Below are 23,035 nucleotides of genomic sequence, written 5' to 3'. Positions count from 1 at the left end.
TTAATAAAGACCATATATATGACATCAACAACTCTTCCTTCATCTATCAACTTGGTCACTTCCTCAAATAACTCTAAATTGGTAAGGCACAATCTCCCCTACACAAAACCATGTTGCCTATCACTGATAAGCCCATTCTTTTCTAAATATAAATAGATCCTATCTCTCAGTACCTTCTCCAACAAGTTTCCCACCACTGACGTCAGGCTCACTGGTCTGTAGTTACCCGGAATAGCCCTACTACCCTTCTTGTATAGGGGGACAACATGAGCAACTCTCCAGTCCTCCAGCACCTCGACTGTGTTTAAGGGTGCCACAAAGATATCTGTCAGGGCCCCAGCTAAGGTGGGGATTTGTCCACCTTAATAACCTCCAGCCTACCCAACACATCTTCCCAACTTATGTCAACGTGATCCAGACTAATCAAACTTCTATCTTTAATCTCAACATACATCATGTCCCTCTCCTCAGTGAACACTGATGCAAAGTAATAATTCAGAATCTCACCCATTCTCTCAAGTTTGACACACAGCCTTCCTTCATTATCCTTTAGTTACCCACTTGCTTCTTATATAAGAATAAAAGGCTGCTTGCTGAAGCTATTTCATGACCCCTTTTAGCCCACTTGATTCCTTACCTAAGACTAGTCCTACTCTTCCAATATTCCTCCAGGGCCCATTCTGTTCTTAGCTGCCTAGATCTTATGTACACTTCCCTTTTCCTCTTAGCTAGTTGTACTTATGAGCAATGATATAAACAGTGGAATAAAAGGGACAGCAGCAATGTGAATATAGAACTGTCTGGAAAACAGGAAACACAGTTTTTGCTAAAAGATGTTCTTCAGGCTTGAAGATTTGTAGCACCAGACAAGAGTGTTGTGCCCCTGACTTTTCCTGATATGTATGAAGGAACTAGATCGAGTCATAGATACTCAACATGGAAACAGACCCTACGATCAAATTCATTCATGCCAATGAGATATCCTAAATAAATCTAGTTACATTTGCCAGCATTTGACCCATATCCTCCTAAACTCGTCCTATTCATATACCTATCCCGATGCCTTTTAAGTGTTGCAATTGTACCGGCCTCTACCATGTCCTCTGGCAGCTCATTCCTTACATGCACCATCCTCTGCATGAAAACATTGTCCCTTAGGTCCCTTTTAAATCTCTCCCCTCTCACCTTAAACCTATGCCCTCCAGTTTTGGACTCCCCACCCTGGGGAAAAGACTTTTTCTGTTAACCCTATCCATGCTCCTTATGATTTTGTAAACCTCTATAAGGTCACCCCCTCAGCCTCCGATGCTCCAGGGAAAATAGCCCCAGCTTATTCAGCCTCTCCCTATAGTTCAAACCCTCCAACCCTGGAAACATCCTCGTAAATCCTTTCTGAACCCTTTCAAATTTCACAACATCCTTCCAATAGCAGAGTGACCAGAATTGTATGCAGTATTCCCAAAGTGGCCAAACCAATCTCTTGTACCTCCCAACTCTTACATTCAATGCATTTCTTTACAATTCTATCAACCTGCAATTCGACTTTCAAGGAACTATGAATCTGCACTCCAAGGTCTCTGTTCCGCAACACTCCCTAGCACCTTACCATTAAGTGTATAAGTCCTGCAAAGATTTGCTTTCCCAAAATGCAGCACCTCGCATTTATCTAAATTAAACTCCATCTGCCACTCAGCCCATTGGCCCATCTGATTAAAATCCCATTGTGACCTGAGGTAATCTTATTTGCTATCCACTATGCATCCAATTTTGGTGTCATTTGCAAACTTACTAACCACATCTATGTTCACATCCAAATCATTTATATAAAATGACAAAAAAGCAATGGACTCAGCACTGATCCTTGTGACACACCACTGGTCACAGGCCTCCAGTCTGAAAAGCAACCCTCCACTACCACCCTCTGTCTTCTACCTTTGAGCCAGTTCTGTATCCAAATGGCTAGTTCTCCCTGTATTCCGTGTGATCTAACCTTGCTAACCAGTCTACCATGAGGAACCTTGTCAAATGCTTGACTGAAGTCCAAGTAGATCAAGTCCACTGCTCTGCCCTCATCAATCCTCTTCATTACTTCAAAAACTCAATCAAGTTTGTGAGTCAAGATTTGAGTCAAGAGTGTGGTGCTGGAAAAGCACAGCTAGTCAGGCAGCATCCGAAGAGTAGGAGAATCAATGTTTTGGGCATAAGCCCTTCATCAGGAATGAGCAGGTTAGCTCTTCACCAGGAATGCAGCCCTCTCTTTCTCCCTGTGAGACAAGATTTCACATGCACAAGCCATGTTGACTATCCCTAATCAGTCCTTGCATATCCAAATACATGTAAATCCTGTCCCTCAGGATTCCCTCTAACAACTTATCTTCCACCAATGTTAGGTTCACTAGTATATAGTTTCCTGGTTTTTTCCTTCCCAACCTCTAGTCTTCTGACACTTTGCCTGTGGCTATCGATTATACAAGTATCTTAGCAACAATAATTTCCCTAGCTTCCCAATGAGTTCTACGGTGCACCTGGTCAGGTCCCGGTGATTTATCCACTTTATATATTTTAAGACATCCAGTACCTCCGCCTCTGTAATATGGATATTTTTTCAAGATGAAGCTATTTATTTCCCCACATTCTCTTTCTTTCATGTCCTTCTCTAAGGTAAATACTGATGCAAAATACTCATTTAGTATCTCCCCCATCTCCTGCGGTTCTACACATAGGTGGCCCTGCTGATCTTTAAGGAACCCTATTCTCTCCCTAGTTATCCTTTTGTCCTTAATGTATTTATAAAACCCTTTTTGGATTCTCTTTAACCCTATTTGCCAAAGGCTCAGAAAAGATTTACAAGGATGTTGCCAGAGTTGGAGGATTTGAGCGAAAGGGAGAGGTTGAACAGGCTGGGGCTGTTTCCCCGGAGCGTTGGAGGCTGAGGGGTTACCTTGTAGAGGTTTGTAAAATCATGAGGGGCGTGGATAGGATAAATAGACAAAGTCTCTTCCTTGGGGTTTGATGGTCCAGAACTGGAGGGCATAGGTTTAGGGTGAGAGGGGGAAGATATAGAAGAGACCAAGGGGCAACCTTTTCACAGAGGGTGGTGCATATATGGAATTAGCTGACAGAGGAAGTAGTGGAGGCTGGTACAATTGCAACATTTAAAAGGCATCTGGATGGGTATATGAATGGGAAGGGTTTGGAGGGATATGGGCTGGGTGCTAGCAGGTGGGACTATACTGGGTTGGGATCTGGTCGGCATGGATGAGTTGGACCAGAGGGTCTGTTTCCGTGCTGTACATCTCTATGACTCTATCTCATGTCCCCTTTTTGCCCTCCTGATTTCCCTCAAGTCTCTACTGTCTTTATACTCTAAGGAACCGCTCAATTTCTGCTGTCTTTAACCTGACATGTGCTTCCTTCTTATTCTTGGCCAAAATCTTAAATTCTGTAGCCATCCAGCATTCCCTACATCTACCAGCCTTGCTTTTCACCCTAACAGGAACATAATCTCTCTGGATTCTCTATCTCATGTTTGAAGCCTTCCCATTTTCCAGCCATCCCTTTATCTGTTTGCTATGACCTGCCTGTGCTGCTCACAAACCAGAGTTTTTCATTTTTTACAAAAAAAAGAAACAAATATATTCCTCAAGCTAGGGGTTTAGGGGATGGTGGGGTGGGGTGGGGTGGGGAAGAAGACAAAGAAACTCTCCTCCTCAGAGCCAACAGGAGCGTACTGACTGTAGCACCAACCAGTGCCCTAGACTGAGGGGATTCTAAACTTCCACCACTTCCTCTGGCAACATCCTTGTAAATCTTTTCTGAACCTTTGGCAAATAGGGTTAAGGAGAATCCAAAAAGGTTTTTACAAATACATTAATGACAAAAGGTAACTAGGGAGAGAATAGGGCCCTTTAAAAATCAGCAGGGCCACCGATGTGTGGAATGGCAGGAGATGGGGGGAGATACTAAATTAATATTTTGCATCAGTGTTAACCATGGAGAAGGACATGGAAGAAAGAGAACTTGGGAAATAAATAGCTTCATCTTGAAAAAATGTTCATATTACAGAGGTGGAGGTGCTGGATGTCTTAAAATATATAAGGTGGGTAAATCTCCGGGACATGACCAGGTGTACCCAAGAAGTCGTTGGGAAGCTAGGGAAATGATTTTTGGACCCCTTGGTAAGATACTTGTATAATCGATAGCCACAGGTTTTTTTTTGCAGGTGTGAGACACTGTGAACGTCAACAGGTGTACCAGAGCTTTTCACTGTGCTTAGGGACATGTAACACCAAAAGAAATCAACGCAGTTCCGATGGGCTGAATGGCCTGCGGCTTGGACAATGAAGCAGATCAGAGCACCGCCCCTTTTATTCCCGGGCAGGTTTCCAGCTACTTCCGCCAGGCTGGATCCCTGTCTCTGTATCCCCGGGTCGGGTTTCCTTTCCCTTTCCCTTTCTGTATCCCCGGGCCGGGCTCCCGCTCCCGCTCACCCTCCCCCTGTATCCCCGGGCCGGTATGTCCGTCTCCATCCAGCTCCAGCCCAGCCCCCGGTGCCTGTTCGATGAGCCGCTCGAGGTGAGAGTGAGCGGCCTCTCCCCGCTCCAACAGGTCACCCTCAAGGCTTGGCTCCGCGACGAGAAGGAGCAGCTTTTCCATTCGGCCGCTTTCTACACGGCGGACCCCCGCGGGCAGTTCGACCTGGCTCACTCCCCCTCCCTGGGGGGACACTACACCGGCGTCCAGCCCATGGGCCTCTTCTGGTCGCTCAGCCCCGTCACTCCGTTCACTCGCCTGGTCAAGAGGGACGTCGCCACTTCTCCCCTGTCCGTCCACATCGAGATCTTTGAGGGACACTGGAGCCTCGGGCAGCTCCCAGCGCAGCCTCTGGCCACCGCCATCAATCAGCGCTGGTTCATGAAGGAAGGGCTGCTCAGGATCCCAGTCAGAGAAGGCAGGATCCGAGGGACACTCTTCATCCCACCCGGTGAGGCAGTAGATCCTGTGTAGCCCCCCTCCTCCCAGGTTTGAGGCTAATGTCCTTTGTATCTGTACAGATCTGTCGAAGGTTGTTTACCCGGATCGATGTGGTTTTCTTTGTTGTGTAATCTTGTTTGTTTCTTCACAGAAAGTGAGCTGACTCGAAGTTACTGTTTTACGCAGAACCGTGTTTTATATTCATGTTTGGTATTGATTGTTCAGTTGATACACTGCCCTCTGTGGATGAGGATTTATTAAATTGTGTGGGACTCTGGACTTAGCAGTAAGGAGAATCACGTTGAGAATCACGTGCTTGGACCTGTGTTCAAAGGACAGTGATGTTGGTCATTTAGAGTCCTAGAGTCCTACAGCATGGAGACAGGACTTTCGGCCCAAACTGGTCCAACATGCTGACCAAAATGTCGGCTCAGTTAACCCAATTTCCCTGCAGTGAGTCCACGTCTTTCTAATCCTTTCCTATCCATGTGTTTGTCCAAATGTCTTTTAAATGTTGTTAATATACCCGTCTCAAACACTTGTGCTGGCAGTTCATTCCATATGTGTACTACTCTTTGTAAAAACAAAAGTTACTTCTCAGGGTCTTTTTGTATTCTTTCCCCTCATACCTAAAACTGATGCCCTCTAGTCCTTGACTCTGGGGAAAAAGTCTGAATGTGTTTACCGTATCCATGCCTCTCATGATCTTATATACCTCTATAAGGTCCTCCCTCAGTCCCTTCAGCTTGAAAGAAAAGCATCCTAGCTTGTTCATCCTCTTCCTAGAGCTTGGCACAGTGGCTCAGTGGTTAGCCCTGCTGCCTCACAGCATCAGAGACCTGTGTGGAATGTGTACATTCTCCCCACGTCTGTATGGGTTTCCACTAGGTGCTCCGGTTTCCTCCCACAGTCCAAAGATGTGCAGGACAGGTGAATTGGCTGTGCTAAATTGCCCATAAAATTAGATGCATTAGTCAGAGGGAAATGGGCCTGGGTGGGTTACTCTTTCGAAGGGTTGTTGTGGACAACTTGTCCAAATGGCCTGTTTCCACACTGTAGGGAATCTAACCTTAAAAAAACTCAGATCGTTGAATCCAGGCAATATCCTTGTAAATTTCTTTTGCACTCTTTCTCGTTTAATAACAGCCTTCCTATAACAAGGTGACCAAAACTGAACACAATACTCCAAGTGCGGCCTCACCAACATCTTGTATAATTACAACATAATTTCCCAAATTCTATATTCAGTGTCCTGACTGATGGAGAGTGCCAAAAGCTGCCTTCACTGCCCTGTCTATGTGTGACTCCACTTTCAGAGAACTGAGCACCTGAACTCCAAGGACCCTCTGTTCGACTACATTCCTTAAGCCCCTACAATTCATCATGAAACTCCTACCTTGATTTGAATTTCCAAAATGCAAAATCTCACACTTATCTGTGTTAAACTCCATTTGCCATTTCTCGGCCCACTTCCCCAGCTGATCAAGGTCCTGCTGCAATTTCTGATAACCTTCCTCACTATCCACAATACCAGCTATTTTAGTGTCATCAGCAAACAAGCATCCCTTGTGTATTCTCATCCAAATTATTGATATAGATAACAAACTGTGAGAAACAAAACTCACATATGAATAAATTTCAGTCTGAGTCAAATTCTGAAGCAGCGAATTTTATTAATATGTACTTGCAAGAACGGGTGCCTAATGAATAAGCACACCGATCTGAGGGTTACATTCTGATTTATGCTGTTCAGCTGCATCTCTCGGTCCTCCCCTTTCACCCCATAGGCTACGCACTACAGTAAAAGTAACCAATCACAAGCTCTAAGTTTGCTCCACCTTTGTCTAGTTTCTCTCCGCCTCTGTTTACTTCTCCCATTACTCTAAGCCTGTCGCCCCTTACTCTTATTTATCTCATTCCTTATATGTGACTATCCTGGCATAGTTTGCTGTCTTCGTGCGATCATCCTGCCAAACTAAGTTCCATCTGTTGGCCACATCCCTCCTGAGACTGGCACACTATTCTCCTGTTACTGGTACATCCCGCTACACGGTCACTCTGCCCTATTAGTCATAGATAATTCTATCTGTTTTTGCTTCTCACTGTTTAGTATTTGCATGCGCAGCCTAATTTTATAATGTAAGCTTTTGCAGAAACAACACCTGTTCCCTTATTCTGCACAATTTTAAACCTATACCTTACAATCCCCCCTTTTTCTTCTTAGCTACTAAATGTTGTCTTCTGCATTTGTCTCATATGTTGCCTTCCAGTGCGCGAGCATCATCCCTGAGACTTCATTTATAGTGGCTAATTCCTTAAGATCACCCATCCCCTCATTGTTCAAGAGGTTGAGTTCCTCTGCCTGATTACCTTTTAGAGGCATTTGTTTTGCCAAGGCCGTTTCAATTAACCGCTGGGTTAACCCTCCTACACAAGTGGGCAACTGGTATGATACAACAGCCAATTGCTATCAGTACCCCTGCTACCACTATCAGGGAGGTGAGGATAGAGACTACCATACTTTTCCACTTCCCAAACCATGATTCCAGCCATCCTGTGAGTGATGTGTCCACTCCTGAGTTCTCAGCTAATTCTTCCGCCAAGGTGGTCAATCCTCGCAAGGCACGAGAGATTGACCCATCAGGTGCTGTATTATTTGGAATAAAGGTACAACAGCTACCGCCTAACATCACATACACCCTCTTTTTCAGCTAGGATCATATCTAAGGCCAGTCTGTTTTCCCAGGCCATTCTGCTGGTTGCATCAAGTTGCTCGGAAATACCTTTTGACTGCATCTCTAATGTAATTGATGAATCTTTGCTGGTTGTAAAAAAAAAATAGTTTATTCAATCCACATTCTTGTTGACCGTTACCCACCAAAATAGGGCCGATTCAAAACCTGCTGCAATCTGGTTGCGGGCCTGGAACTCATCAGGGACCCCTGTAAGAACTCCTATAGAGTCGAGATAAATCCTATCATCAAAGGAAGTATCTAGTAACAACCTTTTACTCCTCCCATTCTTTGTTAATACCACCTTCTCCTCAAATGCCAAGGTGAATGGGATTGCCAATTGCACAATTGCACATATCCCTCTCTAATCAGGAGGTAGGGTAGGTCGCAATATTCTGCCTCCACAGTACCATCAGAGATCCGCCCGGGGAACCCTGAGTGCTGAATAGTTCCATCCTTTGTCCGTTTCAGTGTCATTCTGAGTTTCTATACATAACCTCAGCTCCCCCAAGTCTCTGGACCGATTTGACCCCGTCGGCTTATACACGATGTGTGACTCTGACCGTGGTCAAAACGGGGGGGAGGGGAACTTTCAATTCTGTCTTTTCCAAGGGAGGGAACATTAGAGATAGGGATATACAATTCCTATCATTCCATGCAGTCTTATCCTGATACAGGGCTATTATACATTCCATGCCCTTCCTGTTTTGGTTCCAACCAAAGGAAAGGGGGCTCTGTGGGCAACTGGTCTACTGGAGGCACGTGCATAGCAATTGCTTTTATTCAGAGTTTTAACAGTGTACTTTACCCATTTAACCCAGGCATTTGCGTCCCCGTATCCAGTTTCTATTTCAGTGGTCTGCTTCAAGTCCTTCACCTCTTTAATTTTTACCACCTTTGGGTCATTGGAGGGGCAAAAGGATGTATCTTATTATCAAGTTGTTTGGCTCGTTTTCTGTTTCCTACGGCTATTCAGAAACAGCAGGCCAAAAAACACTTCCCAATGGCAGCCATTACTATCTTTAAATCGTTACTAAGGAGTTGAGACCTGTTTTTACGGGGAAAGGAGTCTTCAGAGGAGGTGTTTTTAATGGTGAGACATATCGAGTGGCACTTTCTGTCAGGACAGTCTAAGGCTGGGCGAATGGGGTCTCTATGGATAATGATGCCAGGTGGTGGTTTTTGTGAACCATACCTTGTGTCCGGTAGGGTTTTAAGAAGGATTTCGGAGGAAATATACTCCCTCTGAGACTTTACATCTGTGCATTCTACTAGACTGCAAGCGTCGACTTCTATTACTTGCGGATATTCAGACTCAGGGACCGTTAATAACAAATATAGAGATGACAGCATCGTTTGACAAAATCCCAATACTAAGTAGGCTAATATGGTAACCCTAACGTCCCCAGCTATCCTATAATAGTATAATAGTATTGAAAGACCAAGAGATTTAACATGCAATACAATATACAGATATCAAAAAGAAACTATTCTGCGTCCGCATAAAAATCAGTTACTTAAAGTCTGAGTCTGAGTTTCAGTGGTTCTTCTGTTGATTCGGCTGTCCAGACTTCTTTCTTAACTGGGGATTCCACCGGTCCTTTAATCCTGGTGTAGTGAGTCCAGCCTTTCTCCACCGTGCGTATCGCCGTTTCAGTAGTCAAAAGAGCCTGGTACGGTTCCTCCCAATCTGGGTTGCAATTTAGTTTCTGTCCATGACTTAATTAGGACCCAGTCTCCCGGCCGGATGGGATGAACGGCGAATTCAAGGGGCGGAGTCTGTGCCAGTAACCCTTGTCTGCTAAGAAAAGACAAAGAGGAGGACAAGCCCAGTATATACTTCTTTAAGAACAGATCTTTAGTCTCCAGGGTGGGCAGTTCCCCTTTTGTTCCCAGATAGGGCAGGCCAAACAATATCTCATAAGGGGACAGCTCCAAATCTTTCCTTGGGGCCGTTTGCACCCACAAAAGAGCTATAGGTAAACACTTAGTCCAAGGGAGTCTAGTACTAATTTAGATAACTGCTTCTTGAGTGTCTGGTTCATTCTCTCAACCTTTCCTGATGAGGTGGGTGCCAAGGGGTGTGGAACTCCCAGGAGATACTGAACCCTTCATTACTCCCTGGAGTACCCTGGAAGTAAAATGAGTTCCCTGATCCGAATCTATACATTCCATTATCCCGTATCTGGGAATTATGTGTTCAAGTATTATCTTGGACACCCCACTTGTGGTGGCAGTGGCTAAAGGATACGCCTCCACCCATCCAGATCGGTGTTAAACCATTACCAGCATATACCTCAGTCTTCCCACTCGGGGTAATTCGGTATAATCTACCTGAATGCACTGAAATGGTTGGAGTCCAGGTTCTCTCCCTCCTGGGACTTGTTTCCTCAATACCTTGTTGATTTTATTGCATGTTATACATCCCTCACATATCTGTTTGGCTATCGTATAGACCCCCTTGCATCCATGTTTACTTACCAAATCACACATTGCTTGCACTCCCCAGTGACTCCCCTGGTGTAAGACAGCCATATTTCTCGCATCATCTTAAAAGAAATCATGTTAAATTTCCATAATAGAAATCAGATTCAAAACAGTCCTGGATCTCAAGCTCCAGGGAACAAAGCACAAACATTCAATCACCAACAAACAAATGTGCATTCAAACCAAATCACAAAGGGTTAAACTTTCTACTAGCTGTACAGCTCTTTTCTCTCTCTCTCTCTCTCTCTCTCTCACACGCACGCACACACACCGTATCTCACAGACACTTTTTGAGCTTCCTGCAACAACAACTCTAGAGGCTTCTCGCTCCACCCCTCTATCTTTTGAAATTTGTTTTTGGATGTAACACCCTGCTTGTTTGGGTCCCCACCTCTGTTCTTGTCCCTGTTGACTGGACCCTACGAAAGATCCTCCTCGTCCTCAACCCCTTCCTCTATGTTCTGATTAGATTAGATTACTTTACAGTGTGGAAACAGGCCCTTCGGCCCAACAAGTCGACACTGACCCATACCCCTACATTTACCCCTTACCTAACACTACGGGCAATTCAGCATGGCCAATTCACCTGAGCTGCACATCTTTGGACTGTGGGAGGAAACCGGAGCACCCGGAGGAAACCCACGCAGACACAGGGAGAACGTGCAAACTCCACACAGTCAGTCACCTGAGGCGGGAATTGAACCCGTGTCTCTGACGCTGCGAGGCAGCAGTGCTAACCACTGTGCCACCGTGCCGCCCACTATGTGCTACCACCCTCCACTCCGGTTGCTAGTCACTGATTTGATTCGATTCTTTTCTATGACTACTTCGTCAACCGTGGCTATCATCATTTTTGCCTTCTGCTTTTGCTTCTCATCCTCTCTCTTTACAAACACTTTCTGTGCATCTCTTAACAATTCATCAAGTGATTTCTCATTCCACCATCTATTTTCAGAAATTTTGTTTTGATGTCTGGCCATGATTTAGTTACAAAGTGTACCCTCAGTAGCCCTTCAGCTACTAGCCCTTCCAAACTAAGCATAATCTGATCCTTTCTGACTGAAAGACTGTTTTCTGTTGACATATAAATTCAAATATTTACAAACACAGTCTTCATCCAACCTGTACTTTGGCCAGAAGACAGCAGGACGAAGAATGGATTCCTTAGTCCATACAAAGCAACAGTATTTAATCATCTTTTTGCTATCTCTTCCCCTTGTGCAAGTATTATTTTGCCAATTCCACAACATCCTGCCCAAAGGACTTTCTGGAGGTATGTTGTCAGGGACCCGCCTCCATTTCCATTTTTCTTTTGGAGGCTAATGCTTTACCTCGGCACAGCCCATATTGAGTTCTTTCGTTAGACACTTATTAACTACTAGAACTCAATCCCAGCCACCAAGGAAGTACTTAAAAGTCAATTTCCCTACCTTGGTCCATGCACGGAGTTGCCTGGCTCCCTGTGCCTACTTACTTTCGCCTGGTTCAGATTGAGATCCGATGAGAGTCTTATCAGTCAACCAGAAGGGAAAACCCACCGCCGAGTAACACAGCACCGTTCTAAAAGGAACAGGACGCGTCTTCCCAGCCATCGACGCTGTCTACCCCACTGGTGATGATGGATATCCTGGACATGAGCCCCAAAATTTGTGAGAAACAAAACTCACATATTAATAAATTTCAATCCGAGTCAAATTCTGAAGCAGTGAATCTTATTGATACGTACTTGCAAGAACGGGTGCCTAATGAATAAGCACATCGATCTGAGGGTTACATTCTGATTTATGCTGTTCAGCTGCATCGCTCGGTCCTCCCCTTTCACCCTATAGGCTACTCGCTACAGTAAAAGTAACCAATCACAAGCTCTGACTTCGCTCCACTTTTGTCTAGTTTCTCTCCGCCTCTGTTTACTTCTCCCATTACTCTAAGCCTGTCGCCCCTTACTCTTATTTATCTCATTCCTTATATGTGACTATCCAGGCATAGTTTGCTGTCTTCGTGTGATCATCCTGCCAAACTAAGTTCCATCTGTTGGCCACATCCCTTCTGAGACTGGTACACGATTCTCCTGTTACTGGTACATCCCGCTACACGGTCACTCTGCTCTATTAGTCATAGATAATTCTACCTGTTTTTGCTTCTTATGTTTTCCTATGCCTGGTACATCCTGCTACACAGTTGCTCTGCCCTATTAGTCATAGATAATTCTATCTGTTTTTGCTTCTCACTGTTTAGTATTTGCATGCGCAGCCTAATTTTATAATGTAAGCTTTTGCAGAAACAACACCTGTTCCCTTATTCTGCACAATTTTAACCCTATACCTTACACAAACAATCAAGGCCATGCCCCTGCGAAAGCAACTCAGCTCAAGGCATCTCATTACCTACTCTATTTTTTTTAATAGGCTGACACAGCCAAAAACAGAGTCAGGTCGACCAAACCGAGGTCCTTCCTCCTCAGTACACTGGCTGTAGCCAGCCAGCTTGGAATCAGTCCTCAACTGAGGAGGTTCTAATCTCCTGGTTATTTTTCATTACCTACTCCATTCTGATGAAATATCATAATTAATTTGACAAGGTAACTCTGTTTTTCTTTCCCAACGTGAAGCATGTTTAGCATTTTCTGCTTGTTCTTTTCAATGCCTTGAGCTCTTTTTAGCCACTACCCTACATTTTTTCTTCTTCAACTACTTAAGCATTTCCTTTTTAAAACCTACGTTTAAAACTGCCTTCACCATTCACTCAGACAAATTATTATGACTTACAATGTAAAGATTATTTTCTTGATATACCACCTTTGGCTTATTTGCTGAAATTACCTAAAATCTAGATCCTCTGGTTCTCAACCCTTCTGCCAATAGTTTCCTTTTCCTTTCTCATTAATCTGTCTGTTGCATATTTGTTTTCTTTAAAATGCATAAAGGAGGTTAAACTCCTGGACCGGATCAGATGTACCCCACAATGTTGTGGGAAGTGAGGGAAATGATTGCTGGGCACCTTGCTGAGATATTTGTATCATCGAAAGCTATGGGTGAGGTGCAGGAAGACTGGAGGTTAATGTGGGTGCCATTACTTCAGAAAGGTGGTAAGGAAAAACCAGGGAATTATAGACTGGTGAGCCTGACGTCAGTGGTGAAGAAGGTTTTGGAGGGGATTCAGAGGGACAGGATTTCAATGTACTTGCAAAGGACTGTTTAGGGATAGTCAACGTGACTTTGTGCATGGTAAATGGCATCTCACTAACTTGATTCATTTTTTCAAGAAGTGACGAAGAAGATTGATGAAGGCAGAGTGGTGGATGTTGACTATATGGAGTTCAGCACGGCATACAACAAAGTTCCACATGGTAAACTGGTTAGCAAGTTCGATCACTTGGAATATAAGGAGAGCTAGCCATTTAGATACAAAATTGGCTTGAAGGTAGGAAACAGAGGGTGGTGGTGGAGGGTTGCTTTTCACACTGGAGGCCTGTAACCAGTGGTATGCCGCAAGATTGGTGCTGGGTCCACTGCTTTATGACATTTATATAAATGATTTGGATGTGAATATACTAGGTATGGTCAGTAAGTTTGCAGATGACACCAAAATTGAAGGTGTAGTGGACAGTGAAGAAGGTTACCTTTGAGTACAACGGGACCTTGATCAGATGAGCCAATGGGCCGAGGAGTAGCAGATGGAGTTTAATTTTGATAACAAAGAGCCGTTGGGTTCTGATGCATAGTTGATTGAGACTGGAGTTACAGTTAGATAGGGTAGTAAATGTGGCATTTAGTACGCTTGCCTGTATTGGTCAGTGCATTGAGTATAGGAGTTGGGAGGTCATATTGTGGCTGTACAGGACATTGGTTATGCCACTTTTGGAATACTGTGGTCAATTCAGGTTTCCCTGCTATAGGAATGATGTTGTGAAACTTGAAAGGGTTCAGTAAAGATTTACAAGGATGTTGCTACGATTGGAGGATTTGAGCTCTTGGGAAAGGCTGAATAGGCTGGAGCTGTTTTCCCTGGAGAATTGGAGGCTGAGGGGTGACCTTAGAGATGTATAAAATCATGGGAGGCATGGATAGGATGAATAGCCAAGATGTTTCCCCAGGATAGGAGAGTCCAAAACTAGAGGGCATAGGTTTAGGGTGAGAGGGAAAAGATATAAAAGAGACCTAAGGGGCAACATTTTCATGCAGAGGGTGGTGCATATAAGGAATGAGCTGTCAGAGAAAGTCATGGAGGTTGGTAGAATTCTAACATTTAAAAGGCATCTGGATGGGTTCATGAACATGAAGGGTTTAGAAGGATATGGGCCAAACGCAGGCAAATGGAACTAGATTAATTTAGGTTATCTGATCAGCATGGATGAGTTGGACTAAAGTGTCTGTCTCTATGCTGTGCATCTCTATCACACTTTCTGTTCATAGCATAGCCATGTGCAGTACTGGCCCTCAGTGAGGATGGTTTTTATTTATTGTGTGGTCTCAAGATCATACTAAAGATAATTAATTGAGTACACTTCTATCTGTGCAAACTGTACAACCATAAGGTGTTTCGAACTGTCAGCCACAGCAGGTTCAGTAATATGTGAAAATTGCAACAAGTTATGTGTATACTCAAACCTCGGGATTTTGTTGACTGAAAATATATAAAAATATACAATTTTATATGTATGCATACTAATTTTGAATAAGTTTTTGTTTGTAATGCAATATCATTCGAATGATCAACTTCATAGTTGCAGTTCTGGAACACATTATAGGAGTGATGTGATAGCATTGGAGAGGATGCAGAGGAGGTTTACCAGCATGTTGTGTGGGCTGGAGAGTTTCAGGTGAGAAGAGAGATTGGGCAGACTGGGGTTGTTTTCCTTAAAGCAGCAGAGATTGAGAGGGAACATGATTTAGATGTATAAAATTGAGGGTCAATTGATAGATAGAGTAGATAGGAAGAAGCTTTTCCCTATGATGGAGGGATCAATGACCAGATTTAAGGTAAGGGGAAGACTGTTAGATTGACGTTAAGAAAAGCTTTTTCACCCTGAGGGTGGGAGAGGAAGAGAGGGCATTATGCAAGAATACAGTATCTTCAGCTTTATCAATACGGGCATAGTGACACTTGTTAGATCTCAGCGTGAGTATTATGTATAGTTCTGGGTGCCACATTATAGGGTGGATGTGAATGCATTGCAGAGTGCATAAGTGGTTTGCAAGAATGGCTCTGGGGTGAGGTTAGTGATGAGGATAAATTTAAGAAGTTGTGACCGTTCTCCTTGGAGAGAAGGCTGAGAGTAGTTTTGATAGAGATTTTCAAAATCACGAGCAAGTTGGATAGAATAGAAAGGGAGAAACTGTTCCTGCTTTTAAAAGGTTTATAGTGATCCACAAAAGAAATATTTTTTCACTTAGTGAGTAGTTAGGATCTGGAATGCATTTTCTGGAAATGCAGTGGAGGCAGATTCAATGGAGGCATTCAAGAGGCCATTGATTGACTATTTGGATAAAAAGAATGTGTATGGATAGTTCCTGGAGGAGCATATTGGCAGAAGTTGAGAGCAGAGGGGGCTGATGAGGCAGTCATGTCATTGAAGTATGTTATTCAGTGCTGAAGTCTTTGGAACAAGTCAGATAAGAATAGAGGAAGATGGAATGAGCCTGGTTTATATGTTGAGTCCAGTAATTTGATGCTAAAATTGAGTTTGAAATATTGTTCATTTTGAGTTGGTTCTAGTAATTTTGTTTGCAAGGGATTACTTGGATGGGCAGCATTGTCTAGTTTTATGTTTCCGGCATCTCATTCAGAAAGCAAATCCAGCTTTCTGCACCAAGATGATGTGGCTACCTTGCTTTAGCAAATGCTGATGTGCAGTTCCAAACTGGAAAGTTGTTGCTTTGTTCTTTGTATTTTCTCTATCTTGACAATAGGTTGAGGTTTAGTATTACTTGCAAGTCCATATTCAGGAGATGTGGCTACCGCTAATGTTCACCTCACAACAGCTAAGTGCCTGTTCAGATTTCATTAATTGTCATGGGTTTTCAGTTCCATGCTGGATGGTTAGAATTTATTGGAAGGTTATTTGGGTTTTAAAGTTTTTTTTACTAGTCTGTCTGGGAGCTTGATAGTAAAATTTGCAATTGGGCTGCCCTTAGGGCTTTATGCCTATTAGCTCTGATAATTTAAACTTGGTGTGTAGCTGTTTATTTGATGGGGATATTGTGGTGATCCAAGATTAAAGATTCTGGACTTTATGCTTGCAATTGAGGCACCATTTTCATTTAAGGATGTAATTTTAATACTGTTAATATTTTACTTCAAGCAACTCAAAACTGGCCTCCATGACTGTGGGCCAAAGGTATTCTGCCACAATCTGTCACCTCATGGCCTGAAATATTACTGTCACAACCATTACCAACAAACTCAGGGGACCAACCATGATTCAATGTGGAAAATAGGAGGGGAGACCAGGCTGAATGCCAGATAAACCTAAAAATGGAACACTTTTCAAAAAATACATTTGAAACAGTAGAAGTGGCCTTGAATAATGAGTTTTATAGGAATAGTCATCTTTTGCACATTTGATATGGAATTGTTTTGCATGATTGAATTTTACAGGTGTCGGACCATTTCCAGGGATTATTGATCTGTACGGGTCAGGTGGTGGGATGGTTGAGCATCGAGCTAGTCTCTTAGCAAACCATGGATTTGTTACATTGGGTTTAGCATATTTTGGATTTGATGACCTTCCAAAAGATTATTTGAATCTTGATCTGGAATATTTCGAAGAAGCTGTGAACTTCTTGAGAAGGCATCCAAAGGTAACATGCTTTAAATTTATTTAGAAAATGGTTTTACAAAGTTTGTGAATGTAAAGACCAACACTCCCTTTTTTATGATGCAGACATGAGGCATCCTATTCAACCCCCCCCCCCCCCCCCCCCCCCCGCCCCCCACCTCCGCCATTGCAGTCAAATTCTCCAGGGGCAAACATACAAGGTAACTCCTTAAACCAAATTCCAGGATTTCCCTTAAAATTCCTAAAGGTATCAAACAAAGCTGGGGAGGCTGTAGTGACTGCAATTAACCATTTAGAGTCTCAGCAAGTTATAGAAACTAATGCCTCTTTTAGAAGGAATGTTCACGATATAGTCTGGAAACCTGTATTTCAAGATCCTGTACATTCTGTGAAATCTTGAGGCATTGGAGAGGGTGCCACAAGGTTTACTAGGATGAGCATAACTTCTGTCACGATAATCTGAACTGGCTGGAAAACTGTTTTTGAGAAAGAGACTGATAGGTGACCTGACAGAGGTCTTTAATATAATGGAAAAGCTTAATAGGGTGAATGTAGAGAATATTTCCACCTGTGGGGGAGACCAGAACTAGGGGAAACATACTTCATCTTAAGAGTGGCTAGAATGGCCTCACAGCGCCAGAGACCCGGGTTCAATTCCAGCCTCAGGCGACTGACTGTGTGGAGTTTGCATGTTCTCCCCGTGTCTGCGTGGGTTTCCTCCGGGTGCTCCGGTTTCCTCCCACAGTCCAAAGATGTGCAGGTCAGGTGAATTGGCCATGCAAAATTGCCCGTAGTGTTAGGTAGGGGGTAAATGTAGGGGTATGGGTGGGTTGCGCTTCGGCGGGTCGGTGTGGACTTGTTGGGCCGAAGGGCGTGTTTCCACACTGTAATGTAATCTAATCTCAAAAAATCTAATCAAATGTTGAATTTGATTAGATTTTTTACCACAGGACTTGTTGGGGTGACTAGCATTTAAAAGGAAGCTAGTTAAATGTATGAGGTTGAACAGAAGAGCAGGGTATGAAGAAGAATGGAAGAAGACTCGAATATTGAAAGAGTTCAGAAAAGAATTACAAGGTTGTTGCTGGGATTGGAGGGTTTGAGCTTTGGCAAAGACAGGATAGGCTGGGGCTGTTTTCCCTGTACTGTTGGAGGCTGTGAGGTGACCTTATAAAGGTTTATAAAATCATGAGGGGCATGGTAAGGATGAATAGTGAAGTCCTTTTCCCAGGGTAGGGGAGTCCAAAACTAGAGGGTGAGACGGGAAAGATTTTAAAAAGGGTCTTGAGGGGTAACCTTCTCACACAGAGGGTGGTGCAGAGAAAACTGCCAGAAAAAGTGGTGGAGTCTGGTTCAATTATGACATTTAAAATGTATCTAGATGGGTCCATGAATAGGAAGGGGTTAGAGGGATATGGGCCAAATGCTGGCAAATAGGTCTGGATTAATGAGGGTGAAACAGAAGAGCAGGGTGTGATGAAGAATGGAAGAAGACTCAAACATATTGAGAGAGTTCAGAAAAGAATTAGAAAGTGGTGCCGGGATTGGTGGGCCTGAGCTTTGGGAGATACTGAATAGGCTGGGGTTATTTTCCCTCTACTGCTGAAGGCTGAGGGGTGACTTTATAAAGGTTTGTAAAATCATGAGGGGCTTGCAAACTGTGAATTGCTAAGGTCTTTTTCCAAGGGGAGGGGAGTCCAAACCTAGAGGGCATTAATTTAAGGTGAGAGGGGAAAGATGTAAAAGGAACCAGAGAGGCACCTTTTTCACACACAGAATGGGTGCGTGTATGGAATGAGTTGCGCGAGGAAGTGGGGGAGTCTGGTACAATTAAAACATATGAAAGGCATCTGGATGGATATATGAATAGGAAGCATTTAGATGAATTTGGGTCAAAAGCTGGCAAATGGGGCTAGATTAATTTAGGATATTTGGTCGGCATGGATGGGGAGGACTGAAGAGTCTGTTTTCGTGCTGTACGTTTTTATGACTCTCATTTGGCATTAATCTGTGAATAAATGGCTTGTACATGAGATGTAAATATCATGTAAACTAATTTGCTGCTTTTGTCATTATTGTATATTTTATTCTGATGCAGATTGAGATGCTTCCTCCTTCAGAGTCACCAGAGTCAACGTTAACTCTCTCTACTCTCCACAGTTGCTGAATTTCTCCAATTTCTGCTTTCGTTTCAGATCTTCAGCATGTGCAATTCTTTTTCTGGTTTTGTTTAATCTATAAAGTCATGAGGGGCATGGTTAGAGTAAATAGACAAGGTCTTTGCCCTGGGGTGGGGGAGCTCAGAACTAGAGGGCATAGTGAGAAGGGAAAGATTTAAAAGGATCCTAAGGGGCATCTTTATCATACAGATAGTGGTGTGTATATGGAATGAGCTGCCAGAGGAAGTGATGGAGGCTGGTACAATTGCAGCATTTAAAAGGCATCTGAATAGGAAGAGTTTAGAGAGATATGGAACAAGTGCTGGTAAATGGGACTAGATTAATTTAGGATATCTGGTTGGCGTGGACAAGTTGGACCAAAGGGTCTGTTTCCATGCTGTATATCTCTCTGACTCTAACTCTAGTAAAAGCATATACAGTACAGGTGTGGAATTAGAGTCATAGAGATGTACAGCACGGAAACAGACCCTTCGGTCCAACCCGTCCATGCCGACCAGATATCCCAACCCAATCTAGTCCCACCTGCCAACACCTGGCTCATATCCCTCCAAACTCTTCCTATTCATATACCCATCCAGATGCCTTTTAAATGTTGCAATTGTACCAGCCTCCACCACTTCATCTGGCAGCTCATTCCATACACGTACCACCCTTTGTGTGAAAAAACTCGCCCTTAGGTCTCTTTTATATCTTTCCCTTCTCACCCTGGACCTATGCCTACTAGTTCTGGACTCCCCCACCCCAGGGAAAAGACTTTGTTTATTTATTCTATCCATGCCCTTCATAATTTTGTAAACCTCTATAAGGTCACCCCTCAGCCTTTGACGCTCCAGGGAAAACAGCCCCAGCCTGTACAGCCCCTCCCAATAGCTCAAATCCTCCAACCCTGGCAACATCCTTGTAAATCTTTTCTGAACCCCTTCAAGTTTCACAACATCTTTCCGTTAGAAAAGGAGACCAGAATTGCATGCAATATTCCAACAGTGGTCTAACTAATGTCCTGTACAGCCGCAATATGACCTCCCAACTCCTGTACTCAACACTCTGATCAATAAAGGAAAGCATACTAAATGCCTTCTTCACTATCCTATTTACCTGCGACTCCACTTTCAACGAGTTATGAACCTGCACTCCAAGGTCTCTTTGTTCGGCAACACTCCCTAGGACCTTATCATTAAGTGTATAAGTCCTGCTAAGATTTCTTTCCCAAAATGCAGCACCTCGCATTTATCTGAATTAAACTCCATCTGCCACTTCTCAGCCCATTGGTCCATCTGGTCAAGATCCCGTTGTAATCTGAGGTAACCTTCTTCACTGTCCACTCCACCTCCAATTTTGGTGTCATCTCCAAACTTACTAAGTATACCTCTTATGCTCACATCCAAGTCATTTATATAAGTGATGAAAAGTAGTGGACCCAGCACCGACCGTTGTGCTCACTGGTCTACAGTTCCCTGGCTTGTCCTTACCACCTTTCTTAAACAGAGGCACCACGTTAGCCAATCTCCAGTCTTCTGGCACTTCAACTGTGACTATCGATGATACAGACATCTCAGGAAGATGCCAAGCAATCACTTCCCTAGCTTCCCATGGAGTTCTAGGGTACACCCAATCAGGTCCTGGGAATTTATCCACCTTTATGCATTTCAAGACATCCAGCACCACCACCTCTGTAATATGGGCATTTTTCCCTACATTCTATATCTTCCATGTCCTTTTCCACAGTAAATACTGGCTTAGTATCTCCCCATCTCCTGCGGCTCCACACAAAGGCCGCCTTGCTGATCTTTGAGGGGCCCTATTCTCTCCCTAGTTACCCTTTTGTCCTTAATGTATTTGTAAAAACCCTTTGGATTCTCCTCAATTCTATTTGCCAAAGCTATCTTATGTCCCATTTTTGCCCTCCTGATTTCCCTCTTAACTATACTTCGACTGCTTTTAAACTCTTCTAAGGATTCACTCGATCTATCCTTTCTATAGCTGACATATGCTTCCTTCTTTTTCTTAACTAAACCCTCAATTTCTTCAGTCATCCAGCATTCCCTATACCTACCAGCCTTTCCTTTCACCCTGACAGGAATATACCTCGTTACCTCATTACTGAAAGTTTCCAATTTTCCAGCCGCCCTCTTTACTTGCGAACATCTGCCCCCAATCAACTTTTGAAAGTTCTTGCCTAATACTGTCAAAATTGGCTTTCCTCCAATTTAGAACTTCAACTTTTAGATCTGGTCTATCCTTTTCCATCACTATTTTAAATCTAATAGAATTATGTTCGCCGGCCCCAAAGTGCTCCCCCACTGACACCTAATTTGTTAATTGTTTGTCATCATTTCTCAGGTTAAGGGTCCTGGAGTTGGAGCAATAGGAATTTCAAAAGGAGGAGATCTAGTTCTCTCGATGACCACATTTTTGCCACATGTGATAGCAGCAGTTAGTATCGGTGGATGCAATGCAAACACGTTGGGGAAACTGCACTACAAAGACATCACTCTTCCTGGTCTTGGTATTAATTTAGAAAGAGCCAAATTTTCAGAATCCAAGCTGATCGATATCTCTGAGGTGACAAATGACCCAATGGAGGAAGAAAACAAGGATTGTATTATCCCAATAGAAAAGGCTGAGGGCCATTTTTTGTTTGTGGTTGGAGAAGATGACAAGAATTGGAGAACTCCACTCTATGCTCAGCAGGCTGTTAAAAAACTGAAAGAAAATGGCAAAGAGAATTATGAACTTATTACTTATCCTGAAGCTGGCCATCTCCTGGAGCCCTCATATTTTCCATTTTGCTATGCTTCTTTTCATCGAGTGGTGGGACAGCCTGTGTTATGGGGAGGGAAAGTGAAACCACATGCACTGGCACAGATAGATCTGTGGCCAAGGGTGCAGGCATTTCTACGAAAACATCTCGAACATCAGAGCAAGTTGTAAAAATATTTAGTATTGACTTCACTTAATTAGTGAAAAATTCCATTCTTCCCAGATTTACCTTAATCCATGTTAATTTATCATTAACTTGCATAACAGTTTTCTCCGAATTTGTAGATAATTCTAATTTTCCCTGAATTTAAATGTGTAAAATCTTGTTTTGCTATGCCGAAACTTGTAACTTGTCACTTATCTTGCTCCAAATCTCTTATCACTTTCAGCTGTCAGTTACATTTTAACAAATTTGAACAATATTTTAACTGGATAAAACATTTTCTTTTAAATGTGAAGCTTTCAGCAAGATTGTCACTATTTTTGGATCGTTTCAGGATGAGTTGAATTCACTATTAGTATTTAAGATTTTGGAGCTAACATTGTGTGATTGGCAAAAGCCCAACACTTTTTATCAATTAAACAAATTAATGGACTATCAGAGGTTGGGGAATTCAAAAACAGAAAATTCTAGTGACAAATGTCCAAATTGAGCAGCAATCACTGCAGAAAGTTGACACGACCAGTATCTAGTCTATATTTCTTTGTTTCCTTCCCAATATTTCCAATAAATGTCATAATTTAAAAGCTTGCATCTGCTTGTTATGTCTGTTCTGCCTCTTATTATGTTCCTGAACTTTAGGTCCCATGTTGGGTCAGAGATTCTACTGAAAATAATCTGTTAGGGTGAAAGGCAAAGGTGGTAGGTGCAGGGAATGCTAGATGACTATAGAAACGGATGTTTTGGTTAAGAATAAAAAGGGATAGACAACAGAGATCTAGTGAATTTCTAGAAGAATATAAAAGCAGTAGGAGTAGGCAGTACTTAAGAGGGAAATCAGGAGGGCAAAATGTAGACATGAGAGAGCTTTGCCAAATAGGGTTAAGAAGAATGCAAAGGGATTCTACAAATACACTAAGGACAAAAGGATAAATAGGAAGAGAATAGGGCACATTGAAGATCA

The 23,035-nt window shown here is 43.1% G+C and overlaps 1 protein-coding gene across 1 annotated transcript; it reads left to right on the top strand.

The window, feature by feature from the left end:
- Positions 1–4,093: 4,093 nt before the first annotated feature.
- Positions 4,094–22,663, top strand: LOC122553778 (acyl-coenzyme A thioesterase 1-like). Its single transcript, XM_043698090.2, has 3 exons — positions 4,094–4,984; positions 16,791–16,993; positions 21,492–22,663. Exons 1-3 carry the CDS (start codon positions 4,516–4,518, stop codon positions 22,080–22,082), a joined length of 1,263 nt encoding a protein of 420 aa, XP_043554025.2. The 5' UTR covers positions 4,094–4,515; the 3' UTR covers positions 22,083–22,663.
- Positions 22,664–23,035: the final 372 nt, after the last annotated feature.

Source organism: Chiloscyllium plagiosum, unplaced genomic scaffold (assembly GCF_037043375.1).
Source record: "Chiloscyllium plagiosum isolate Xiang-an unplaced genomic scaffold, Cpla_swu_hap1 HiC_scaffold_8, whole genome shotgun sequence".
Taxonomy (NCBI): domain Eukaryota; kingdom Metazoa; phylum Chordata; class Chondrichthyes; order Orectolobiformes; family Hemiscylliidae; genus Chiloscyllium; species Chiloscyllium plagiosum.
Note: the sequence above shows the minus strand (reverse complement) of the source record. Positions and strands in the feature narration are given on the sequence as shown.